The sequence below is a fragment of the Myotis myotis genome, unplaced genomic scaffold (assembly GCF_014108235.1).
Source record: "Myotis myotis isolate mMyoMyo1 unplaced genomic scaffold, mMyoMyo1.p scaffold_m19_p_6, whole genome shotgun sequence".
In the NCBI taxonomy this organism is placed as follows: Eukaryota; Metazoa; Chordata; class Mammalia; order Chiroptera; family Vespertilionidae; genus Myotis; species Myotis myotis.
This window is the reverse complement of record NW_023416368.1, coordinates 20,556,314-20,579,758: the sequence shown is the minus strand read 5'-3', so window position 1 is coordinate 20,579,758 and position 23,445 is coordinate 20,556,314. Positions and strand designations below refer to the sequence as shown.

The window sequence follows — 23,445 nt, the reverse complement described above, 5'->3', positions numbered from 1 at the left end:
CAAACCGGCAACCTTCTGGTACATGGGATGACACTCCACCAACCGAGCCACACCGGCCACAACAGTAGTAGGGACACAAATCTACTTCCTGATTTACCTAGTCTGAGTAGTTCGCATCAGCGGGATCATACAATATATGAACTTTGTGTGTCTGATTTTTTAAACGTAGCACCGTGGTTTTGAGGTTCATATAGTGTTTTTAACAACAATCACCACCACGATGACAATGATTAGGATTAGAATGACTGAATAGCAGCAAATTCCAGAATTGCAGCGTGTGCAATTCTGTGTGGGAACACAAATACTCCCTTGGGGGCGGGCAGGAGACCCGGACTATACTCTTTCCCGGGTAGTTGGTGTTCACTCTGGGACTCTTAGCCCATGGGTGCTCAGGAAACCAGGGTTTGTGCACGGCCTCTCCTTTCTTCACCCAGGCCCCCTGTCACTGTATCCACTATGGTGCTACTCCTTGTGAGAGAAGGTTTATAGATGGGGACCCCGAAGGTAGGTGTGCTTAGTGTGGGAAGTGAAGGGGACTCTTACCTTCCGCAGTAACAAAAGCCCTGCAGACACGCCTCGCAATTGTCAGTGTCATGTGGCCTTTCAAGAGAGATTCCTTGATTGTAGGAATCTCCTCCATGGACTTAAATCCTTCTTTACAGCATTTCTTCGGAATCCGGAACACCAGGTTGTTCAGGATCCTTGAGACGTTCTCTTCCGTGAATTCTGGAACCTCAAATGGAGGCTCAGAGCACATCTGACATCTCTGGGCAAAGATGCTCATCTTCACCTGGCCCATGGTTTCCCTCTTACTCAAGTGCCCGTGGAAAAGGGCTTACACGTGGGCAGAGGCCCAACTGCGAGCTCCAGGAGCACTCGAACCTGTGGAGGCAGAAAACGAGGCCCTCAGCTTGACCGAACCGTGGGCTGTGCCAGAGGGAACGTTACAGAGACATGGCTGGGCTGGGGTCCTGGATTGGCGGGGGACGAAGTGACCAAGTCCCTCGTTTCTATCTCCATTGTGCGCCCATAAGCTCGTGACTCACAGGTGTCTATCATTACGACAGCGGGTCACACGCTCTCAGAACCGAGGGATCTCGGGCAGCTTCTAAGTCCCACGGGATCATGTCAGAGACGAGGCACGCACCGGGAACTTGTCAGGCCCGGGGACTCCGTGGGTGTAACAGGCAGGACAAGAACCATTTCCTGACTCCAAACCAAGGCTTCTCCGAGTGTAGATTGAAGTGGGTCAAAGGCCACAAGTGAAGCAGCTGCCATTCAATCAGCCCTGAAGCACAAGTGGATACAGGTGGGTGTCTATATCTCTGGGACGTTAACTCTGGCAACCTCCCTGCAGGGTAATACAACGACATAGCCACAGTTACAGATGCACAGAGGGCCCTGGAGCCTCCTGGGTTTGGGAAAATGGGGACCACATACATCAGCAGCAGAGACCGTCCTGATTCCCAGTCCAGCTCTGCTCCATCCCAGCTGAGGGGAGCGCCCAGGCCTGGCTCTTATCTGTGAAATGGGAATGGTGTGCTGGGCTGTTCCCAGTGGGAAATGGCTGGGCAGCAGGGATGACTCTGACCTTCTGCAGTAACAGGAACCGGCCAGCAGAGGGCAAGAGCACCCAGTTACCCTGCAGCTGGGCCTTCCAGGGACTGCACAGGCCCCTCTGGACCCCTTGCACGGACTCTGGACTGGCCACTGCTCTCCTGTCTCCTTTTCAATCCCAGCTTCACAGTCCCAGCAGGAGAGAGATGGCACGCGCAAACGATTTTCTGGAAGGACTTTGGCAGAGAGACTGTTGACAGGGGTGAGAGCAGGAGGCAGCCAGCCAACCAGGGAGGTGGCACTTGGAAACAGACCATGCAAGGTCTCAGGGGGGCGGGGCCACATGAACACAGGAGCGAAGGCACCTGAACAAGGGGGTGGGGCCAGGTGAAGATTGAAGGGATGGGCCAGGAGCCCCCAGAAGCTGAAGAGGCAGGAAGGACCCTCCCCTGGAGCCCTCCGAAGGAGCACAGCCCCAGACACCCTGATTTCAGATTCTGGCCCCAGAACGGGGAGAGCACATGTTCCTGTTTGTTTAGGCCAGTCTGTGGTCATCGGAGCAGCAGCCCCAGGAAATAGACCGTTCCTTGCCCCTCCTTTTGGGGCTTTGACTGGGTTCTGGGAATTGCTGAGCCCTGTTCCCCAGCAGGGGAGACCCCTTAGACCTCTCGCTGCAGGGCTCACAGGGAGATCCATCCCTGTGTCTGCCTCGGCCCTGTCTCCCGCTCCTCCAGGCGGCTCCTTGGCAGTGACAGTGCAGTGGGCACACCAGGTCAGGCTGCTTGGTGGGAAGTGCAGGCTACGTGGCTCGGGGACTCATGGCGGCCTTGCTGCAGGATGATGGAGGGCACTCCCCAGTCCCGCCCTTACCTCCCAGGCCTTCCCCCTAATGAGTCCAGCCTGGACCTCAGCTTCCTGGAGTATCTGGGTTGACAGGAGCCAGCAACTGGTTGTCATGCCCATATTCTAGATGCCAAAACTGAGGCTCAGAGAGGGGGAGCAGAGGTCCCTACCCCTACCCCACCTCCCCCTCAACCCAGCCCAGCTCACAGGTGGCTTCCCCAGCTGCCACCTGGTTGCTATGATGTCGGAGGAGGAGAAGATTTCTGAGAAGTGTTAGGTTAGGTGGCTCAGGAGGCGGCGCAAGAAATAGAGTCCAGTGAATCAGAAAAGAAAGGAAAGGAAAAGGTTTATTCTGCGTCCCCGGGAGACCCACGTACCCCAAGGACAGGGCACGTGGATTCACACCAACAGGGAGGGGGGCGCTTTTTTTATACTGCGGTTGGGTGAGGGGCGGGGACATGAGCTGAGGAATTCTCTGCTGCAGGGAATGGGCGGAATATTCAGGACGAAGTTCTTATCTGTGTGGGGGTATGTGAATTCAGGGAGAAGAAGCTGGTATCTGTGTCTGGCACCTTGATCTGTGAGAAATTCCAGGGGAAGTCCATTATCTTGTCATGTCTGCATGTATCCGATCCTGGGCTCTCTCCAACCTAACATCCCGGCCTTTTGGTGATAGGGGACGACGACTCTTTCTAGCTACTTCCAGCTGACCACGGGCGGCGTAGGGGGGGCGGTTAAAGGCCAGGGTTTGGCAGAGGCAGGTCGGAGGGGAGCCGAGTGTAGGGATTGAGCAGGAGCTGATTCACAGTCACTCGTGACATCTCCGAGATTCGGGAGTGGATGAACTTGAGGAGGCAGGGGGCTAGGAGAAAAAAGAACACAGATGAGAATCAGGGGCCCTATCATGGGTAGGACCCAGGTGGCTAAGGGGCTTTGGAACCAGCCGGAAGGAGAGTTGTTCTGGAAGTGTCCTGCATGTAGTTCTTCACTCAGCTTAGTCAGGGTCTGTACGTTTACGTTTTGCTCCACTACTCCGGACTCGATGTAGTAACAGCATTCTTCCTGAAGGAATATGCAGGTTCCTCCTTTTTCTGCAGTCAGAAGGTCTGAGGCGAGCTGGTTCTGCAGGGCTACTTGGGCTACTGATGTCACTTGTCACTGTAGGGAGGCTAAAAAGAGGCGGTAGTAGACTCCACGGCTAACTGGAGCTTGTCATTAAAGTACTGAGCAGTGACCAGACTGTTCCCGAGGTCCCCCCAGTGAGGCCTACTGAGGCAGCGATACTCACCCCTAAAATGACAGGGGGGAAGGCAGCCCAGCGGGTCCAGGGATGGGATGGAGGGAGCAACCAGTGAGCTCCGACTCTCCATACAAGGTTAGTTGGGGAACTACTGTGACCACGAAGCAAGGCCTGGGGTCAGAGGAGTTCATGCAGTTCCTTAAGGTGCCGTTGCACCAAAAGAAGGTACCTGGGCTGGCCTTGGTGAGACTGGCTGCAATGTGGTATGATAGTCTCTTCTGTGGCAACCCCATAGGTGTTGACATCTTGATTACATCTGTCTGGGTTCCGCTGGTTGTAAGCAAAACAGACATAGGGTCAGCCAGTTTTGGACACTGACTGGATGTCGACAGCCATCTGGATCTTTGTCTGACATCCGAACAGAGGGCAGTCCTGAGATCCTACCTGCCAGGTGACTTGTTTGCTGTTCTGGTAGTAGGTTTCACGGACCTTGAACCTCCACACATAAGCGGGTGGGGGTGGGTGTAGGTTGCTCAGGGCCAGGAGGAGAAGGAGGAGGGGAGGGCGGTTAAGGCAGACCTTAGTGGGGCCCAACACCTCACATTTATAGAAGTCATGCTGCTCCGGGGTCCTCTTGAGTCTGGAGAGGTGGTGCCAGGACAGGTCGTCAAGCTGGAGTCGCCAAGCAGCTTGGCCGCAGTGGGGGCTGAGAGGATTACAGTGTGAAGTCCCGTCCACCTAGGCTCCAAGGCTTGTGGTTGTAGGTTCTTAAGGAGGACCGAGTCACCAGTGTGAAGGGCTGGACTTGGGAGTCCTGGTCGGTCGGCTCTGGCTTGGGCAGAAACCTGCTCTCGTGTTCTCAGAGCAATTGCCTGGTTAAAGACAGATATGGGAGAGACGTACCCAGGGGAGGGGGATCAGTCAGAAGACGGTGGTTGAGCAAGAAGAGTCAAAAGGGCTCAAGAAAATGGGGCTCCTTGGTGTAGCTGGAGTTTGGCCAGGGCCATGGGCAGGAGGTCCGGCCAGGAGCTGCGAATTTCTAGAGAGAGTTTAGTTAGATGGTTCAATAGGTTGGAATTGAGTGGCTATGATGAGGGTTCGAGCCAGTGACAGAAATCCAGCAGGATGTAGAGGAGGAGGGATTGATGTTAGAGAGTAGATGGGAAGTTGTGTTGATGAGGGTGGGCATAGGAGTAGGTCCAGGGTTCGTAGAGAGCGACATTAGAGGATTTCCCATCCAGACAGTAGAATTGATGACTCCCTCATCATTCCGTGTCCGTTTCACCTGAAAATATGAAAAACCTGAGCAGAATTGGAGGGTCCCTTGCCAGGTAAGAGCCTGTGAGGAATGTGTCATCCGGTCCTGGATGGTGTCGCCGAATCTTCTTCGGGGATGGTGGGAGGCACTCGGTGAGCCTGAGAGAGGTAGGTATTGCAACGAAAGTGGGAGAAAACATTAAAATGCGCTGATATCCAAAGGAAAATGGAAGGAGCAGTGGAAGCCAGGGACCTGGAGGCTGAAGAAAAGGCGGAGAGGGAGGGAGCAGGTCGCGCAGCCTGTTCCCAGACCTCTAGCCGCTTGGATTTTAAAACTGCCGCATTTTTTCCTTTGGGGAGGGTGGAGGGGGATGGGGCGAGGTCAGAGCAGTTTTCAGTTCAGAGGAGGGGACAGTTGTGGTGGAGAGAAGGAGAAAAGGCATTCACAGCAAAGACTGAGGTAGGCAATGACTGAGCTAGGCAAAGACTGAGCTAGGCTACTGTGGTCTGGGACAACAGGGCCCCATGACGGGATGCATGGCAGTGGAGGATCGGTGTCCCTGTAAAGGGAGGGGGCCAGGAGTGGGAGGAGCAGGGAAGCTGAAGGGCTCAGAGTGAGCTGCAGAGTGGCCACTAGGATGGTGAGGATGTCTCGTCCTAACAGGGGCATGGGGCATGCTATCATCAAGGAGGCAGGGAAGGGGTCCAGTGGCCAGAGGGCAGGTGGATTGCCGTCAATACCCATGTCCGAGATCTTGGAAGGATAAAGGGGCCCTAAAAAGGAGGGCAGGACAGAGAAGGCAGCCCCCATGTCAACCGGGAAGGTGACCTACTACCTTCATTGTGACCCGAGGCTCAGCGAGGGGATTGGAGTCATCGAGGCTGGGCTTCTTCAGTCTTCAGCCAGTTCCAACATGGCCAGCGGGTGGGTCCTGGACTGGAAGGGTGGTCCCCCTATGCTGAGGCGTAAGGGGCCCGCCACTTTTCCAGGGACACTCTTCCAGTGACCATTTTGACCGCATGCCGGGCAGGGCTTGGTCGGAGCTTGGGGCCAGGGGCACTGCATTGCCCAGTGGCCTTCATTTCCACATTTGAAGCATTCTCCGGTGGCGTTCCTTTCGTTGCACCCCCACCGCGCACAGCCCCCTTAGGGCCATGGCGGCTGCCGTCCACCTCAGGGCCACAAACAACTAAGGCGTGTCTGCAGGTCTACCTCCTGTGGAAGGCAGGCCTCCCATCCTGACTGTGCCTGCTCCTCCAGGGCATTAAGAACCTTCAAGGCCATTTTTCACTCGATCTCGGACCTGGGTTTGAGGACCAATGAAGACCTTAAAGTCGGGTTAGAGTGGGGAGCATAGATTCAGACTATGCCCTCAGTTCCTGGACGGGACTATGGCAGGGGTAGAATGGGCGCAGAAATGGAAGAGGCTGTTTTGGAGCTGACGTTCTTAGGAGTTGGGCTCTAGGGGAGAAGGAAGCTTCGCGTTAAGAGGGTCTGAAGAGAGCACAGCTGCAACCTCTCGCAAAGGGAACTGGTCGGCCACCTGTGAACTAAAGTGCTGGCAGTCATGGGGGCGGAGTTTCAGCGGAAGGCGGACGGTTAGACCTTACAGAGGGCACTGAGTGGGGTACAGGTTACTAAGGCAGGCCTGTAATGGAAGGGGAGAGAGCGGGAGAGGTGGCCTGGGTGGGTTTGGGAGAGGTATTGGCAGTTGAGTTTAAAAGCTGCAACCTCCCAGGGGCAGAACGGAGGAGGAAGGACAGAAGGAAGGTAGAGCCTACGGAGGCGTGTGTGCACCGACTGGGAAAGCAGGCAGAGGCGGCAGGGGACTTGAGTTGCCAGCTCCCGCAGTGGCTACGGCTTTAGCGGCTGCGGCTTTAGCAGCTGTGGCGGTGCGCGGACAGACCGACTGCGTGGCGCCGGAGGCATGCAGGGACGGAGGTGGGGTTGTGAAAGGCGGTTTGAGTTTTCGGCCGCGGTGGGGCGGGGGGAAGAGGGGAGGCGGGGTCAGTGGGTCGACGGAAGGCGTGGCTGGAGGAGAGTCCGGCAGGGAGGGAGGAGGGGAGAGTGTGGACGGACTGGGGCACGAGGCCGGTGGGAGAGCGGCGGCTTACGGGGGAATTTGTGGTGGCCTCTGGTGAAGGGGGGGGTGGGAGAGCACGGAGACAATGATGATGATTACGGCGCTCCGCCACCCACACACAGCACATGAACCCACCCCCACATGCACCGCACACACCGCGGGCTCAGCGGTGCGGGGAGCGGCACGGCGCAGGGACAGCCCGGAGGGAGGAGGAAGGACAGGAGGAGGAGAAATGGCGGAAGGAACTTTGGGGGGGGGGGGGGACGGGGAACGCAGAGAGATGGAGAGAGGCTTAAAGAGAGACTGAGAGAGACTGAGAGAGAGACTTGGGCAAATTTCCCAATTCGCTGGCAGAAATTACTGAGGTCGGTGTGACGGTAAAGTCAGGGTCCCGTTTTCATACTGAGGACACAGGTCCGGGGCAGGCCCAGCGTTTAGCCAGATCAGCGAGCAGGCACCCTAGAGGTGTGCTCAGGTCAGGTTTGGAATTTGGATTCCCCCTGTGCTTGATCCCTGTGGCCTGTAGCGGGGCTAAAGGCTGGCGTCCCAGCAGTTTAACCCACGCTACGGAGGGACGGAGGGACCGTGGGCGGGGTAGAGGCGTCCCTGCTACCCCCCCAGGTCCGGAGGAGCCTTCCTGGAAGGGTCCGGAGAGGCAATCTCTGACGTGGCCACGGTTTACGGACAGAGATGCCGGCGGGCGGGCGGCCACCTGGGACCGGCACGGGGCAGGGCGGGACTCACCGCTGATGCTGCCAAACTGGGAAAAGTTGCTGAGCTGAAGAGATGAGGTCCTGATGGGTCCAGAGCCACGAGGAGGGAGAGGCGGGCACCCAGAGCCGTGAAGGGACGGCCAAATGGAGTGCTCGCGCCACCCGGGTTTCAAGGCACCAAATGTTAGGTTAGGTGGCTCAGGAGGCGGCGCAAGAAATAGAGTCCAGTGAATCAGAAAAGAAAGGAAAGGAAAAGGTTTATTCTGCGTCCCCGGGAGACCCACGTACCCCAAGGACAGGGCACGTGGATTCACACCAACAGGGAGGGGGGCGCTTTTTTTATACTGCGGTTGGGTGAGGGGCGGGGACATGAGCTGAGGAATTCTCTGCTGCAGGGAATGGGCGGAATATTCAGGACGAAGTTCTTATCTGTGTGGGGGTATGTGAATTCAGGGAGAAGAAGCTGGTATCTGTGTCTGGCACCTTGATCTGTGAGAAATTCCAGGGGAAGTCCATTATCTTGTCATGTCTGCATGTATCCGATCCTGGGCTCTCTCCAACCTAACAAGAAGCGATCCAAAAATAAACACCAGCTGGTCCCTTTCCTCCCTCTCTCCAGCTTCACAGCCTCCGTTTGTGCAGGTCAGCAGGGGCCTCTTCCTGGCCAGGCAGCCAGGAGCAAAGGAGGTCAAGGAGGCAGAGGGTCCAGGTAGTGGGTTCTGGGACCCCAACCTCACCCAGCAGATTTCCTGCACCTGGGCTCCATCTCCATCCCACAGTCCCCAGGCCAGGCGGGCTGTTTCCTGCCTCCCTGCCTTCACGCATGCAGTTCCCTCCACCTTGAATGCCCTTCCTCATCCTTCCAATCTTAGCTCGGCTTTAACTCCACTTAAACGGTGCAGGATGCAGGGGGAGCCCCAAGTGAACCTTCCCTGAGTCACCTGGGGCTCCCTCTGCATCCCGCACCGTTTTCTGGATGATGCTCTCACGGGGCGGTGAGGTCTTGGGGTGCTAGCTTTGCCTTTGTACCCCAGCCCCTGGCACAGACAGGTGCTCAGTGAACCCAGAAGGAAGGGAAGGAGGGAGGGAGGGAAGGGAGCGAAGAAACGCGTCTTATAGGATTGGAGAGGATCTGGACCGTGAGCACCTGGCACAGGCCTGGGCACGGAGCAAAGCCCACTCTCTTCCTGCCGCCTCCACTGAGCCCGGGCTCCAGCACCTTCTGCCTCATCTGATTCGCAGCCGGCTCAGGGGTCCTCTCCATACCCACAGGCCTGTGTCTGTTGTCCATTTGGATGCAAGGTAATTGCACCAGGATGCAGACGTGCACTTAACTTTATAAGGAGCTAGTGTGTTGGGGAGAAAGGCCTCCATTCTCTGAAATCCTGACTGTGCAAACTTGCAAGGGCCTGAGGGCTGACCTTGAGCAGGGTTTTTCAAACGGTTTTCACACTGAATACAGTGGGGCCTCCGAATGAATTAAACTTGTAAGTCAAGGCCCCACTGTACTTTCTGCAAACAAAGCCTTACCTGACGGCCATTATATAAAACAGATGGAAACTAAGCTGCTTGGGGTGAAGTGGTGGATGTTGAAGGTGACTGGGAGATGGGACTCTGTAGCTCTGGGCCCTGGGGAGATGGGGGTTGGGGTTGGTCCTGGCGGTGGGATGGGGCAGCCAGGAGAGAGGAGGGCCCTGGGGAGAGTTCAGTATCTGACATTTACTCACTGGTACAGAAGGGCTTCAGTATTTTCAGAACTGCGTGTTCACGCCAGTGTGGCTGGGCCAACGAACTCATCTTTCACAGCAAGAAGTCAGTTTATACAAACAAAAATGAAAATATGTCCTTGGAAAAAATCATAATGACTTCAACCTTTAATGTTCTCAGTTTCTTCATTTTTTTTTTTTAATCTTGAAGGGATATTTTAGGGGAGGTATCTCTTGCCTAGAGGAAATATATGAATTCAGCAATCCCATCAACTTCTTTTTCTTTTGTGAAGTTCAAGTAAAATTAAATTTAAAATTGTCTAAAAAAAAATAACGCTTGCATGTAATTGCTATAATGTGCATTTTTGAGCCAATTGTGAAACTAGTCTGTGACTATTGGTTTAGTCTGTTGTTAAATTCACACAAGATTGTTGCAGTTTATTTTTTTAAACCTATTCATGAGTGTCTATTTTAAATTTAAAATTGTTATGCCACTACAAAAAAAAAACCGCAAAAAGTTCTGGAGGGGAGAGCAGATGAGCTCTACGGGGCACAAGAGAGCAGAGCTGACCGGTCACTGGTACATTTCATTTAGAGAACTTGATGGTACACAGCTCCCTCACATCTCCATGGCTGCTTCGCTCAGTGGCATTCGCATGTGCTGGGGTTAACCTTATTGCCTGACGGAGGCTGCCTGTGAAGGAGATTCCTACAAGGCAGGCGTGGGAAAGGTGTGAGGAGTCGGGACTAGGTAAGTTCTGAGTCCCTTAGAGCTCTCAGTTTTGATTTCAGGACTCTCCTAATAAGAACCTTGATTTACGAAGTTGTAAACTTCTGGAACTAATGGTGAAGTGCTCCATTTGAAAAAAAGAGCCACACCGCCATCTGGTGATCATCACAATTATTCTTTTTTAGTCATTTGTTTTTGTTTTTGATTATTGGGAGAAAACTCATTCGTTTCTTAACTTGTTGACATCTTTTTCCTGCAGTGCCTTTTCTTTGTAGCATCCCTTCCTGGAAAGGACCTACTTTGTTTCTACTTTTCATTTTGATAAAGAACGAATGTTTGCATCTACATCCCCATTCAGCTGTCTGATAATTTCCTGGCAATAATTTCCTAAGAAAGGGTCAAAGATTATTGTTTAATGTAAAGCGTTGCATATGCATTTTCCAATTGTCCTTGCAGGGAACAGAAAAAGAGGATAGACTCCTCGCCTCACTTTAAAGGGCAGCACAACTTGGATGCCCAAACCTGAGAAGGACATTATAAGGAATGAAAACTATAGGATACCATGTTAGGAAGCTGAATCGATTTCTCTCGCCCCCTCTCTACCCATCTATCTATTTAATGGCATATTACAACCATATTGTTTATTTCCATAACTCGAGTTTGATTAATGTGTAAAAGTAAACTGTTGACAACCACCACACTGTCAGCACACGCCAAGCTCAGTGATGCAGAACGTGCATTTGAGAAGGACGTGGGTGCAAGTGTTTATTTGGAAGACGATCCCAGGAAATCCAAGTGAGGAAACTGGGAAAGTGAGGCAAAGGTGGAAGAGAAGCGAGAAAAAAAGTGCAGTGCCCGGCTGGTGTGGCTCCGTGGTTGAGCGCTGGCCTATGAACCAGGAGGTTAGGATTCAATTCCCCATCAGGGCACATGCCTAGCTTGCAGGCTCTGAATGGGGCCAGTGTGCTTTGGCCCCTGCAAAGCAGGTAGTGCTCTGAGGCTCACTTGAAAACGAATCGCATTGGGAGGGATTCAGGGATCAATGAGCCACCATTTGGGGGCCTTGTCACGAGGAGAAGGTTCCTGGTGCTTCCAAATTGCTCTGTTTCTTGGGGTGAATTTCAGAGCCCCCTGGATGCCAGCTCCTGCGTCCTCATGCCCCATGTTGTGATGCCCATGAAAGCACACTGACCATCCAATCTATTCTTGAACACTTACAGTCCCAATACAGGCAGTCTGGTCTGTTGTGGGACATTCTTAACTAATAGAAAGCCCTTTTATCTGAGCTGTAACCTCTCTCCCTGTGACCACCATGCACCGATTTTGGTTACATCAGAGGCCGTGCAGCACACTGTGCATGTTCACGATTTGTTCGCAGCGATCAAAATGTAAAATACGCGTACACTTTGGCCAACACTTCTAGGAATCTGTTCTGCAGACACACGGACAAAGCTTCTATATCTATAAAACCCTAATATGCAAATAGACTCAACGGTGGAACAACCGAACAACTGGTCCCACACTGTCAGCGGGAGGGAGGGGGATGAGGTTGTTATTAGGTCATTGAGCCCTCATGAATGGGATTAGGCCCTTACAGAAAAGGGTTCTCTCCAGGACAGGACCACGTGGCATCCCGTGCTTGGTCTTTTAGCTTCCAGAACTGTGAGAAATAAATTTATGTTTCTGATAAGCCACCCAGTCTATGTAATTTGTTGTAGCAGCCTGAATGGATTGAGACACCACCCTTTCCTCCTGTATCAGAAAAGAAAGGTCCTCTTTAGACCCCACTTTCCCTCTGTGTTCTAGATCCTAGTCATCCCACTTCACTGGGGTCTTTTGTGCAATACCAACAGCCCCTGTTCCCTGTACACAGCTGTGTTCTAAGACACGGAGCCATCAAAATCTTTGCACTCACACATACTCATCCGCTTGTCTGCAAACATCACACCAGCACCAAAGTTGAGGGGTGATGGATGGTAGGGGCACCATCGCAGTTACAACAAGCATTACTTCATGATACTGAGATGGGCACTGCCCTCACCTAGAGATGAAAAGAGATGGGAGGTAAACCCCATAGTGAGAGAATCCATTTTCACTTGTGGATGCCAGGACCTACCCCCTTGCTGGCCTGAGCTGACTCTGAGGCGAGTAGCAGATCGAAAAGGCACTGGGTGAAGAATATAGGAAGACATCCACTGTGTTCCCATAATTTCGGAATCAGTCAGGGCTCCATAAAAAAATGGTTTAAACTTTGATGGGAAATGGGGAGACATGAGAATCTCTATGGCTGAGCACCTGAGAAAAGAATGTTTGCGTGTGAGCTGTTTAAATAAATGAGGCTGACATTTGGCAGCTGCTGTGTGATATCAGCCTAGGGTCACAGTGACTTTGGCATTGCTCGAATGGAGTCATTTTTCTGGCTTTTGTATAAAAGTGTCGCTGATCACTTCTTCCTACTAGAAACGCCTTCTTGGCACCAATGACAACCCACTCTCCTGGTTTCCTTATTTCCTGGACTGTTCCTTCTCTGTTTCCTTCCTGAGTTGTTTCTTCTCCCCTGTCTCTGGTGAACTCATCCATCTCCTGGTTTTACCTACGTCTGTGCTGAGGACTTTCCAACTCTACCACCAGCCCAGCTCCTCCACAGAGCTTCAAAATCATAGCCAAACACCTGCATTTGGCCGCCTCCATCTGATGTCAAGCTTTGCCACTAGCCGCTCTTTTTGTCTTCCCCTGTGTCTCCCTTCAGATGCAAGAGAACATCTTTTTGTTTGTTTGTTTATTGTGAAAACCTTGTTTACCTGCTGAGATCACCAGTGGAGCCCGACAACCACATGTGGGCCATTTCACAGAGGGCACGATGCACATACCTGTCTTTGAGGTAAAAGGCAAGCAGAGACCAGAGGTTAAGACTTAGCAGAAACTCTAGAAGACGAGGCTGGAGTGACGAGGGAAAGGAGTCAAAGGCTGGCCCCGCAGTCTTCGGTGCTCTCTGAGACTCATCTGGAAAAAACATCACATTTGGAAGGGCCCGGGGCCAAATGAGCCACGTTTGAGAGGTTTTCCCAAGGGCGAATTTCAGAGATTCCTTAGATGTCAGCTTCTTTAATGACCTCTACAGAATCCAGATCACCAACTCTATTTTTGAAAACTTATTACTCCAACCCAGGCAACCTGACCTGATGCGGGTTATTTTTAACTCTGAGGAAGCACTGTATTTTTAACTACGGTCTAGCTCCCCATGATGGCCAGGAACTGATTTTATATGTCAGAGGTAGCTCAACGTGCTTGTGCACACAATGGACAATTTGTTAGTAGTTACCAAAATGTGAAATGTGCATATCCCTTGGCCAGTAGTCTCACCTCTAGGAATGTATTCTGCAGATATATGAACAAAAGTGTACAAAGGTGTATGAGGATGTTCACTGGTGAACTGTAGTAGTTCTTTTCCTCATTGGCTCAGGCTCATGAGGGTCACAAATGTTAAATCATGTATCATGCAAGGTAGGTTGGTAGGTACCACAAGAAAACCACCAAGTAATATTAAAAGGATCTGGCTGTTTTCCTCTCTGGATTATGAGCTCCATAGGGCACGAGGTCAGGTCTACTGTGTAATGAATTGATGTCTCCTGTGGGAAGAAATGCTTCATTGTGCTGCTTGCCTACTCTGTGCCAGGTGTTGTGAAACTGGCACTTTACTGTCATAGCTAATGCTCATAACGAGACAGGCCAGTAAACTAAGACAAGTGGATTAGGGAAACTGAAGCAGAGAGCTAAACAAACTGGCAGAGTAATTCACCCAGATACAGAAGGTCACCTCCCTAGAAATGACATCTAGGCCTCAACTGCATTTCAGCTCCAGACCCAGAAGAGCAGCAAAACCATGTGGGTGACACCAGGATCAGCTGCAATGACTGACGAGCCCCTGCTCTGACAATGACCAATCAGTAACGACCAGGATTCTGTTGAAACCCTCCCCTGAGACTTCCCCTAAGATTCCCACCTGCAAGAAAGAGATAAAGCCTCCAGACAAATGACCCAGCCCATGCTCTCCCTCTGGGGAGCAGCCCCCTCACTGCTCATAATGAAACAGGAATTGGCCCACATCTCTGTCAGGTGTGCCCTCTCCTCTGCAGAGGTTCTCCCCAAAGGGGCCTGTCTTTTCACAATGGACAATTCAGCCATGCAAGAAAGGGATCAAGTGAGCAGGAAATGTGAAGGAATCAAGTGGGAACTAGGTGAACATGGGTCAACTGTTTATTCATAAAGACACCCTCATCCTTTCCAGGTATGCTTTCCTACAGGGCACCTCCAACACAGGTCCTCCTCTAAAGCTGCTTATGAACAAACAGGTAAAACCACAGAAAGGAGGGCAGGAAATAATTTAGAGATATCAAATGCTCAAATCGATGGCAGGCATGACTTCTCACCCCAACAGTTTCCTCTGTAAGTACCCTCAGCTCTCAGGGAGAACAGCTGAGGCTGCAGGGCAGGGGTCAGAAAGGAACTGAAGAGATATTAGACTGGGTCTTTATGTGCAGTCACCACAGTTTATACAAGTGTATGTAAAACATAATAAGAGTATAATAAAATATAAAATGTCACTTTAACAGCAATAAGCAAGGCCACCAAGACCAAAGACAGTAAATGAGCCAGTCATAGGAACGAGATATCAAAAGCAAGAGTGTCTGAAGTGCAAGTACAGATGTGTCTTTTAGACATTAGCACCCTGTTATGGCAGGAGAGAGAGTATTAAAGAGGACTAATATTAACTAAAAATCTGCTCTGTATTACACTTTTATTTACCAATAAGAAAAAAATATTCAGATGGGCAAAGCAGGCTTGCCTGAAGTCACACGATCTTTGAATAGCAGAGCCAGGATTTAAACCCAAGACCATCTGGTTCTGTACCAAAGTCTTTCCACCATTCCAAATTCCCAGTGAAGGAAACAAAGGGGATACCTGGTCAAGAAGCATCCATTTCAAGGTTCAGGACACTTCCAGAGATACAGGTCAATCTATATGCTTGAGATGGGGAAACATATAAACATCACCTTTATTGCATTTAATTAACTATCTCTTTCCATCATTGCACAAGAATTTTACAAGTATCATTAGGAGTCATGCTAAGCCCCTCCTTATAATGCAATTTCTAGGAATTTTTTTTTTTTATTCAAGCTTTCTCCATGTCCTCTATAGGGTCTGGCTGTATGGCCAAAACTATGATAAGCTAATAGCAATTTCACAATGTCTGGTTATTATTATATTGTGTAATAAGGAATATGTAACTTGACATCATTCTGTATACATAATTTGTTCTATTGACCATTCAGTTCAAAGCTATACATGCCATGTAGATTAAGTTTTGCATCATCTTTGCTAAATTACATATCATCACACTACAGACATGAATTATTTTGTAAAATTTTATGTATAATGATGTCTTCCACAAATTTATCAAATTACTCAGGTTTCTAGTATTTATTAAGGCTGGAGCTAATACTGAAAGCTTTTCTGTGTACACTTCATTATGGTTTTTCCACTGTTATGAATTCTCTGGTGCACAGTGAGTTGTGACTTCTGTATGAAGGCTTTTCCACATGTAGCACACTGATAGGGTCTTTCCCCAGTATGAATTCTCTGATGTAAAACAAGGTCTGACTTTTGAGAAAAGGCCTTTCCACATTCAGCGCACATGTAAGGCTTCTCTCCTGTATGAATTCGCTGGTGTCCTGGGAGGTGGGACTTCTGAGAGAAGGCTTTCCCACATTCAGTACATATATAAGGTTTTTCTCCTGTGTGAACTCTCTGATGTCCAATGAGATGTGATTTCTGACAGAAGGCCTTTCCACATTCATTGCATTTGTAGGGTTTCTCTCCAGTATGTGTTCTCTGATGTATGATGAGCTGTGACTTCCGGGAGAAGGTCTTCCCACATTCAGTACATTCATAAGGTTTCTCCCCAGTATGAATTAACTGGTGTGTGATGAGTTCTGTCTTCCTGCTGAAGGCTTCTGCACATTGAGCACATTTGTAGGGTTTCTCTCCAGTGTGAATTCTTTTATGTATAATGAGGTGGGACTTCTCACAGAAGGCTTTCCCACATTCAGTACACTCATATGGCTTCTCTCCAGTATGAGTTCTATGATGTATAATCAGTTGTGACTTCTGGGAGAAGGCCTTACCACACTCTCTGCATTCATAAGGTTTCTCTCCAGTGTGGATTCTCTGATGTATGATGAGGGGTGATTTCTGGGAGAAGGCTTTCCCACAGTCACTACATTCATAAGGTTTTTCCCCAGTATGGACTCTCTGATGTATAATGAGAGATGATTTTTGAGAGAAGGCTTTTCCACATTCAGAACATTCATAAGGTTTCTCCCCTGTATGAGTTCTCTGATGTACAATGAGATGAAACTTCTCACTGAACCCTTTCCCACATGCACCACAATCATATGGTTTCTTTCCAGTATGAATTCGTTGATGTACAATAAGCTGTAACTTCTTAGCAAAGCCTTTTCCACATGTAATACATACACAAGTTTTCTCTTTAGTTTCAACATTCTTATAATGAAGAAGGGATTGTCTAGTTAAAATGTTTTTACCATCACAGGGTATTACTCCATTTTGAATTTTCTCAAGATTAGAATTGGACACATTGTGGCTAGATGATTTTTCACATCCAAATCTCTCATCAGGATTTTTTCTTGAACCAATCTCATTACAACTAGGTAGGTCAATATTAGATTTCAAGTACTTTTTAAATTCATCATAGTTATGGGGTCTTTGTCTTGAAGTATCTGGCTCTATGAACTCTTGAAACATTTTCCCCAATACCTTATATTTATGGCCTGCCTCCACAGTCACTCTGTTGTTACTGATAACTGTTACTTGACTGAAAAGTCTGTCTTGATTTTGTGGACATCTCTGCAGCTGGCCATCAACATGACATACTTTTAAAATGGAGTACAATGAACCATCCTTTGTGACTCCTGGAAGGAAAAAGATCCAAAAATACATGATTGGGGGTTTTCAAGGTTACTCTTCCTGTCTAAAGAAAAGAAAGATAAATAAAACAATCATAAAGAACAGTTAACAGAACACAGAGGTGTGAAACAAATAATTGATCTAATGTAGATGAACTCAGAAAACAAGAGTGGAGACAGGCCATTTTGTAAGATAGTACAGCATATAGTATGATCAGGTGAATGGACATACAGAGATCTCAAAGAGAAATATTCATGGCAAAGATAGACTTGAAGAAGATAGAAAAGTGTTCATGTTATTATCACTCTAATCTTGGATTACTATACTAGCATCTTCCCATTTACACCGCCTTCTTAATGAAAACACCTTTTGCCTTTTTAGTTCATTTATTTTATAAACCATTTGATTACATATATATTATTGTCCTGCCACCACTATCTAAAGAAATAAGTACTCTCTGGTACTCAAAATACTTTACTTCTCTGTCTACATTCCTAATTAACAAATAATATAAACAACAGAATAATCTACAATCCTCTTATGGGTTCAATATCAGATTCACACCAAGAATCCAAACTTGAATTCCACTATTCCTCATAAATATCTTTCCCACATTCAGTACATTTGTCTTCTATATCAGGGGTCCTCAAACTACAGCCCGCGGGCCACATGCAAATACAAATATTGTATTTGTTCCCGTTTTGTTTTTTTACTTCAAAATAAGATATGTGCAGTGTGCATAGGAATTTGTTCATAGTTTTTTTTAAACTATAGTCCGGCCCTCCAACGGTCTGAGGGACAGTGAACTGGCCCCCTGTTTAAAAAGTTTGAGGACCCCTGTTCTATATGCATCAAATAAAACTAGCAAAGTTCACCCAGAAGAGCCATATTTCCCTAACTCATATACTCCCTCCTCCCCACCACACTACAGCAGTTTGACTTCATCTTCCTCCTTTGGCATCATCAATACTTGATATCTTTCAAAGCAGCTACTGCTGCATACTCTAAAAATACCTTCTCAAATTCTGTTGCATCTCTTTAGATTCTAATTTTCTCTGAACTTTTAAAATTGGAAGCTATATTCGATATTTAATTTTGTATAGTCATGCACCTGGAAGTCTTACCTTCTAAAGTATAACCTATGTATCTTGTATGGCCTATTAAGACTTTTCATTATATATATATATAATTATTAATAAGCTATATATATATATATATAATTATTAATAAGCAATTAAATAATTATTAGTCTTACAGGGGGAGCTATTTCTTACTGATCCCCACTCTTTCATATATATCCCCCTGTAAGACTAATAATTATTTAATTGCTTATTAGTTGAATGCCTACTAAATTCTCAGCACAGCAGCAAAGAATAAGAGATTTCAATAAGGATAGAAACATAAGCCTTGGGCACCAATCTGTTAAATAAAATAAACAAACAAGCTGATATTTCACTTCTCTTGTCTCCCATCTGCCAGATTTTTACCTGGATAAATCCAATTTGATATGTCTTTCTTAATGATCCATGGATCTTCTCCTTGTTCCAACCTGGAGATTACATCGGGTTTGGAAACTGGATGCCCTATTAAATGGAAAACACAGAGGAACTGGGATACACTATATTGAAGGAAGAAGAGAGGGTACCGTTCAAGTGTACAATGAAGCAGTCCAGGTAGCCCTCAACAGAGTAATGACCTCCATTTGGGAAGGTATGAGGATCATAAAAGTTATTATGTGTCAGGAACCATCTAACCACAACAACTGATAAGGAAAGGTATTGGATTGTACAAGTCTGAGTTATGCAGAAAGCCATCCTTACCCATTGAGACCAGGTGGCTGTAGTTCTCCAGCATCACATCCCTATACAGGGTCCTCTGAGCAGGGTCCAGTTTCTGCCACTCCTCCTGAGTGAAATCCACGGCCACATCCTTGAATGATACTAACCCCTGTAACAGTATATTCCTGTTCAATCTGAAGTGGCCATTCTTATTTCTACTAGAGCATGCAATACTATAGCTACACTTGGTTTTATATCATGTTATTTAGGATAAACAATGTAATATACTGTCATTAGCTGGAAGAGCCAGATAGACCTGGAAAACAGAAGAGGCAAATAATAAAATATCTACCTAATACAAATGATAACTTGATATATGATAAGGGCAGCATTCAAATAACTAGGAGGAAAGTGGATTATTCAATGGATAGTAGTAAAAATACTGGATAGTCAACAGGTAAAGAATAATGCTGAATCCAGGTTAAATTGTATCCCCTCGTATGTGGAAATTCGAACTCCCGATGCCTCAGAATGTGTCCTTATTTGCAAATATGTCATTGCAGATGTAGTCAGTTACATGAGGTCGTTAGGGTGGATTCTAATCCAATATGACTGATGTCCATATCAATAGGAGAAAGTTGAACAGAGGGACAGATGGACATAGAGAGAAGAGGATGATATGAAGAGACTTGCAGAGAAGATGGCCAGCTATAATCCAAGGAGAGAGCCCTGAAACAGATCCTTCCCTCACAGACCTTCGAAGAAACCAATCCTACTGACATCTTGAGTTTTAACTTCTAGCCCCCAGAACTGTGAGGTAATAAATTTCTGTTGTTTAATCTACCCAGTTTGTGGTACTTTGTTATGACAGTCCTAGCAAACTAATACACCATATCTTATGTCTTAGAAAACAGAAAAAATCCCATTCCAAAGGGAGCCAAAATTTAAATTATAAAAAATACCGAAGGCCATAAAAGTAACAGAACAAAACATGAGAGAATTTTTATTAATAATTATAGAGGAGAAAAGGCCTTTCTAAGCATAACACTTAGAAATCACAGAATGTCAGAGTTCTTGAATTAGATCATAATCGGATCCCCTCATTTTATAGAAACATAATCTTAGCTTCTCTGAAATCCAACAGTTCTACTACATATACTCAATAGCCAGTAATATAATGAAATACATCAATTGAAATAGCAATATCACAGAACAAACTTAAGAAATGTGCAGGAAATATTCATGGGGGAGGGGGAAGAACACCCCACCAAGAAATTATTGACATGGCATTAAAATGAAGGACTTGGGCAAGTGTAGAGCCAGAAGGTGTTTCTGGAGGGAGAAGTAACTATATTAATGATGTCAGCATTATGTTCACAACAGTTGTCATCTAACAGAATCTGAATGGTCTGTATTATTTTAAGCTATTTATCAGTCTTTCCTAAATATTCCATTATTATAAAACACTGCTTTCAGAATGAAAACAAATTAAATATTGTTTCAAATATCAACATTCCCTGGCTTAAAAAGCCTCCTTTGGACCCATCCTTCTGGAACATACAAATAGCTTCATCTCAATCTTATAGTTTCTCTCTTCCCACCCCACATCTCATATTCAGACCATCAAGCTGCCAATCATTTAGTTTATCCTCATAACAACTCTATTAATTTTCCCATTTTATGTTTGAGAAAACTGAGGATTACAGTGCTTAACTAACCACTTGCCAGAGGTTACACACTGAATATATGATTAATTGAGACTTAAAAGTACGTGTTCTGATTTGGTAGTTTAGGTTCTTGACCACTTCCTCCTTGCTACTGTAAACATGATCTTTTATATTTTATGACTTCAATACCACCTGTAGTCAAACTTTCCATGAAACAGCCTCCACTTTGGTTTTCCTCAAATTCTCAGCCTTCCTAAAACCACTCTGCTCTTTTTACTTTTGCAAATGCTGTTTTCCATCCTCACCCTACCTTCCTTCATGACCCAAAGTTCAATAATCTTTTAATCCTATTTCCAACTTCCTTATAAAGCTAGTTGCTTTCCCCTCTCTGCTGTAACAGTTCCTTGCACCCATATGTCAATGTTGATTTCCACTTGGTTTACCCCTTTTTTCTTCCTCATTCCTCCTAGGAAAGAACTATGCCTAACCATTCTTGAGATAGTCCTCTTTAGAGACCTGCAAATCATGTAACTGATGATGTCTGCAAGGAAGATCTGAAAAATCGGCACATCAATTCATTTAAATGGTTTCAGGCCAGGTTATCTACACATTACCTAGCAACTCTTTTTAGGATTTGATCTTTATTTTGCCTACCTTTGCCCCAATCCAAATTTTAGCTCTTTTTAACTTTTCCATTTGAATATATGAAAAACCAAATTTTTGAAATTTAAAAAATTAAAAATAAAAGCAACTCACTTGGGACTTCATCCTTTTCTGCTCTCTTCTAAAAGAACGGATGCCTGAAGAAAGCAAAACAGGTGATCAGAAGGACGTTTTCACAGACCAGACCCAGAATGCAGCTTCCGTATTCACCATTCTACAAACAACTAGGACCAGAAGTTGGGTGGATGACAGGCCAACCTGTGGGAGAAGGTCGTTGGGTCCTCACAGAATGTTCAGCAAGCACCATGTGAAGGAAGTCCTCTTCTGACCACATAGAACTTAGACAAGGTTTTTTAATTGTATAGAATGAAGATGTTACATGTTGATTTACTGACAACTTACTTTCCCACCTATGAACCAGCAATTATATTTGTAAAATGTTTTCATAAGGCATACACATGGATAGATCTCTATAAAGATTTAACTGCAGATGGAGATCCCTGGCAATAAGAACGGCAATGACCAAATGGAAAACTATGGAATGTATTTCTTTATTCCTTAGAAAGAACCAGCAACTGAATTCCAATACTCTATTATTTTTCTTCAACTCGGCAAACTCTCCTGCCAATCAATATTCATGGACCTAAATGTTGATTTCGACCTGTTTTCTGTTTAAATTTTATTGGAAGGTACATACCTGGTAAATGTTTCTCAGTCCCAGTTGGAGGCATGCAGACAGGACTGAACTGGTTCAGAGGACGTTAGCGCTCCCGTGACACGGACACTTTATCAAAACAGATCTGGAAGGAAAACCAGGAGAAAAAAATCACACCAATATCTCGGTACCCAGCAGGTACTCATTAAATGTTTCTTGAATAAAATATAAAATGATTTCAATAAATTTAGAAACAAGTAGGTCCAAAATCACACTTTTCATAATAATCCTATCCTTTTTGATTGGTCTTGTTTTAAAATGGTCATTTCTGGGGGGAGCGTCAGATTAAGGGTGCAATGATGGATTTAAGAACTCAAGTGTCCTATGACCTGTGGAAATTTTAATGGATGTAAAACCTTTTCCAGTAAATTAGGGCTGATCACCATGATGCCCTGCTACCATTACTGCTCCATCCAAATCGCTGAATCCTGGGGCTTAGCAATCACATTCCCCACAGAACTCCCCTATGCCCATCACATCACTGACCACCACAAGGACGCCCCCATCATTTAGTCCACAGCCCCCTCACCAATCACTGACTCCCAGAGTCCCCTAAACCACCGACCCAGTCATCCCCACCAGTGTGTCACCTTACGCGCCACTGCAGATTCCACAGACAACCCCGTCAATGACGCAGCACTCCCCAGTTACTAGTCTCATAGTTCACACCACCCCAGACTCCCAAGTAAACGCAGCACCAATCCCACATTCCTTCTCCGCCAAGACTTCTTAAAGCTCCAACCACTGACCCTCACGGACCCCTCCCTCCTCATTGCTAATCCGCCTTCTGACCTGCGGCTCCGTTTTCAGGTCTCCAAACGCCGGTCACGGCTCAATGAGAGGCGACTGTCACATCCAAATGGATGAACTCTCTCGCTTCCTGTCTGGGCGAGCAGAGCGAGGGGCCTCCGAGCCTGCGCCGGTCCGTACAGGGCTGCTTTGACGCCCCGCATCCTCAGCGGCTTTGTTCAGGAGGCAATGTGGCCGCCCCCGCGCGCTGTGTGCGACTGGGAGCCGCCCTGTTGAGGGGTCCCTGCAGTTCCGTACGCGGAGGACTTCCTCATTCCCAGCTGTGGTTAGCAGCGGCGGCTGTGAGGGAGGGCAAGGGACGGAAAGGAGGATGATACAATCCAGTGAGGTGCAAACTTTGCAGAGAGATTTTACAGGAGTGCTGGGGAATACTAACTGCTAAAATATTTGGGCAAAGAGCCCAGCAATGACTGAATGTTTAGAGACTTGCAAATCTGCTATCCTTTTAAAGCATTCTGACACATGCACAATTCAGGTGGCAAAGAGTGGGAGCCATACTGGCTTTAAATGTCTGATATAACTTCTGTTCAACACCCTAACTCACTTTTATTTTGTGCAGGTGCAGGGGAGCCCCTTAGAGACCCTGGATTTAAAACAAAACAAAAAACTAAGCAGAGAAATCGGTAATAACACTCCATGGGAGAAACAAATGTCACAGTTTGAGTCTAAGCAAGTTAAAAGTTTTTATACCAAAA

At 47.2% G+C, this 23,445-nt stretch overlaps 1 protein-coding gene and 2 long non-coding RNA genes across 6 annotated transcripts; 1 reads left to right on the top strand and 2 right to left on the bottom strand.

The window, feature by feature from the left end:
• Window positions 1-2,949: 2,949 nt before the first annotated feature.
• On the bottom strand, window positions 2,950-4,984 carry LOC118657992. Its single transcript, XR_004968164.1, has 3 exons — window positions 4,243-4,984; window positions 4,085-4,136; window positions 2,950-3,970 (listed from the first exon to the last, which is right to left on the bottom strand). It is a non-coding gene; the product is annotated as an uncharacterized LOC118657992 (long non-coding RNA).
• Window positions 4,985-15,168: 10,184 nt separating this feature from the next.
• ZNF300 (zinc finger protein 300) lies at window positions 15,169-22,872 on the bottom strand. Of its 4 annotated transcripts, XM_036312806.1 has the most exons (7): window positions 22,733-22,770; window positions 21,923-22,025; window positions 21,484-21,563; window positions 21,319-21,362; window positions 18,938-19,064; window positions 18,605-18,700; window positions 15,169-17,122 (listed from the first exon to the last, which is right to left on the bottom strand). In XM_036312806.1, the coding sequence occupies exons 3-7, from the start codon at window positions 21,557-21,559 to the stop codon at window positions 15,627-15,629; spliced, it is 1,839 nt and encodes a 612-aa protein (XP_036168699.1). In that variant the 5' UTR covers window positions 21,560-21,563; window positions 21,923-22,025; window positions 22,733-22,770; the 3' UTR covers window positions 15,169-15,626. The 4 variants fall into 4 exon arrangements, with proteins under 4 accessions (XP_036168699.1, XP_036168701.1, XP_036168698.1 ...); XM_036312808.1 differs by lacking the exon at window positions 21,484-21,563 and having other exon boundaries at window positions 22,733-22,872; XM_036312805.1 differs by lacking the exons at window positions 21,923-22,025; window positions 22,733-22,770 and having other exon boundaries at window positions 21,484-21,574.
• LOC118657993 lies at window positions 18,694-21,488 on the top strand. Its single transcript, XR_004968165.1, has 3 exons — window positions 18,694-18,827; window positions 19,527-19,712; window positions 21,354-21,488. It is a non-coding gene; the product is annotated as an uncharacterized LOC118657993 (long non-coding RNA).
• Window positions 22,873-23,445: the final 573 nt, after the last annotated feature.

What these genes read in the sequence shown, in the direction of transcription:
- ZNF300 (XM_036312806.1), bottom strand. Translation starts at nt 21,559, where the DNA reads ATGTGGTCAGAAGAGGACTTCCTTCACATGGTGCTTGCTGAACATTCT. An exon ending in CCAACGACCTTCTCCCACAG is followed by an intron (nt 21,363 to 21,483) that starts GTTGGCCTGTCA and finishes TGCTTTCTTCAG; the next exon opens with GCATCCGTTCTTTTAGAAGA. An exon ending in ATCAAATTGGATTTATCCAG is followed by an intron (nt 17,123 to 18,604) that starts GTAAAAATCTGG and finishes TTTTCCTTCCAG; the next exon opens with GAGTCACAAAGGATGGTTCA.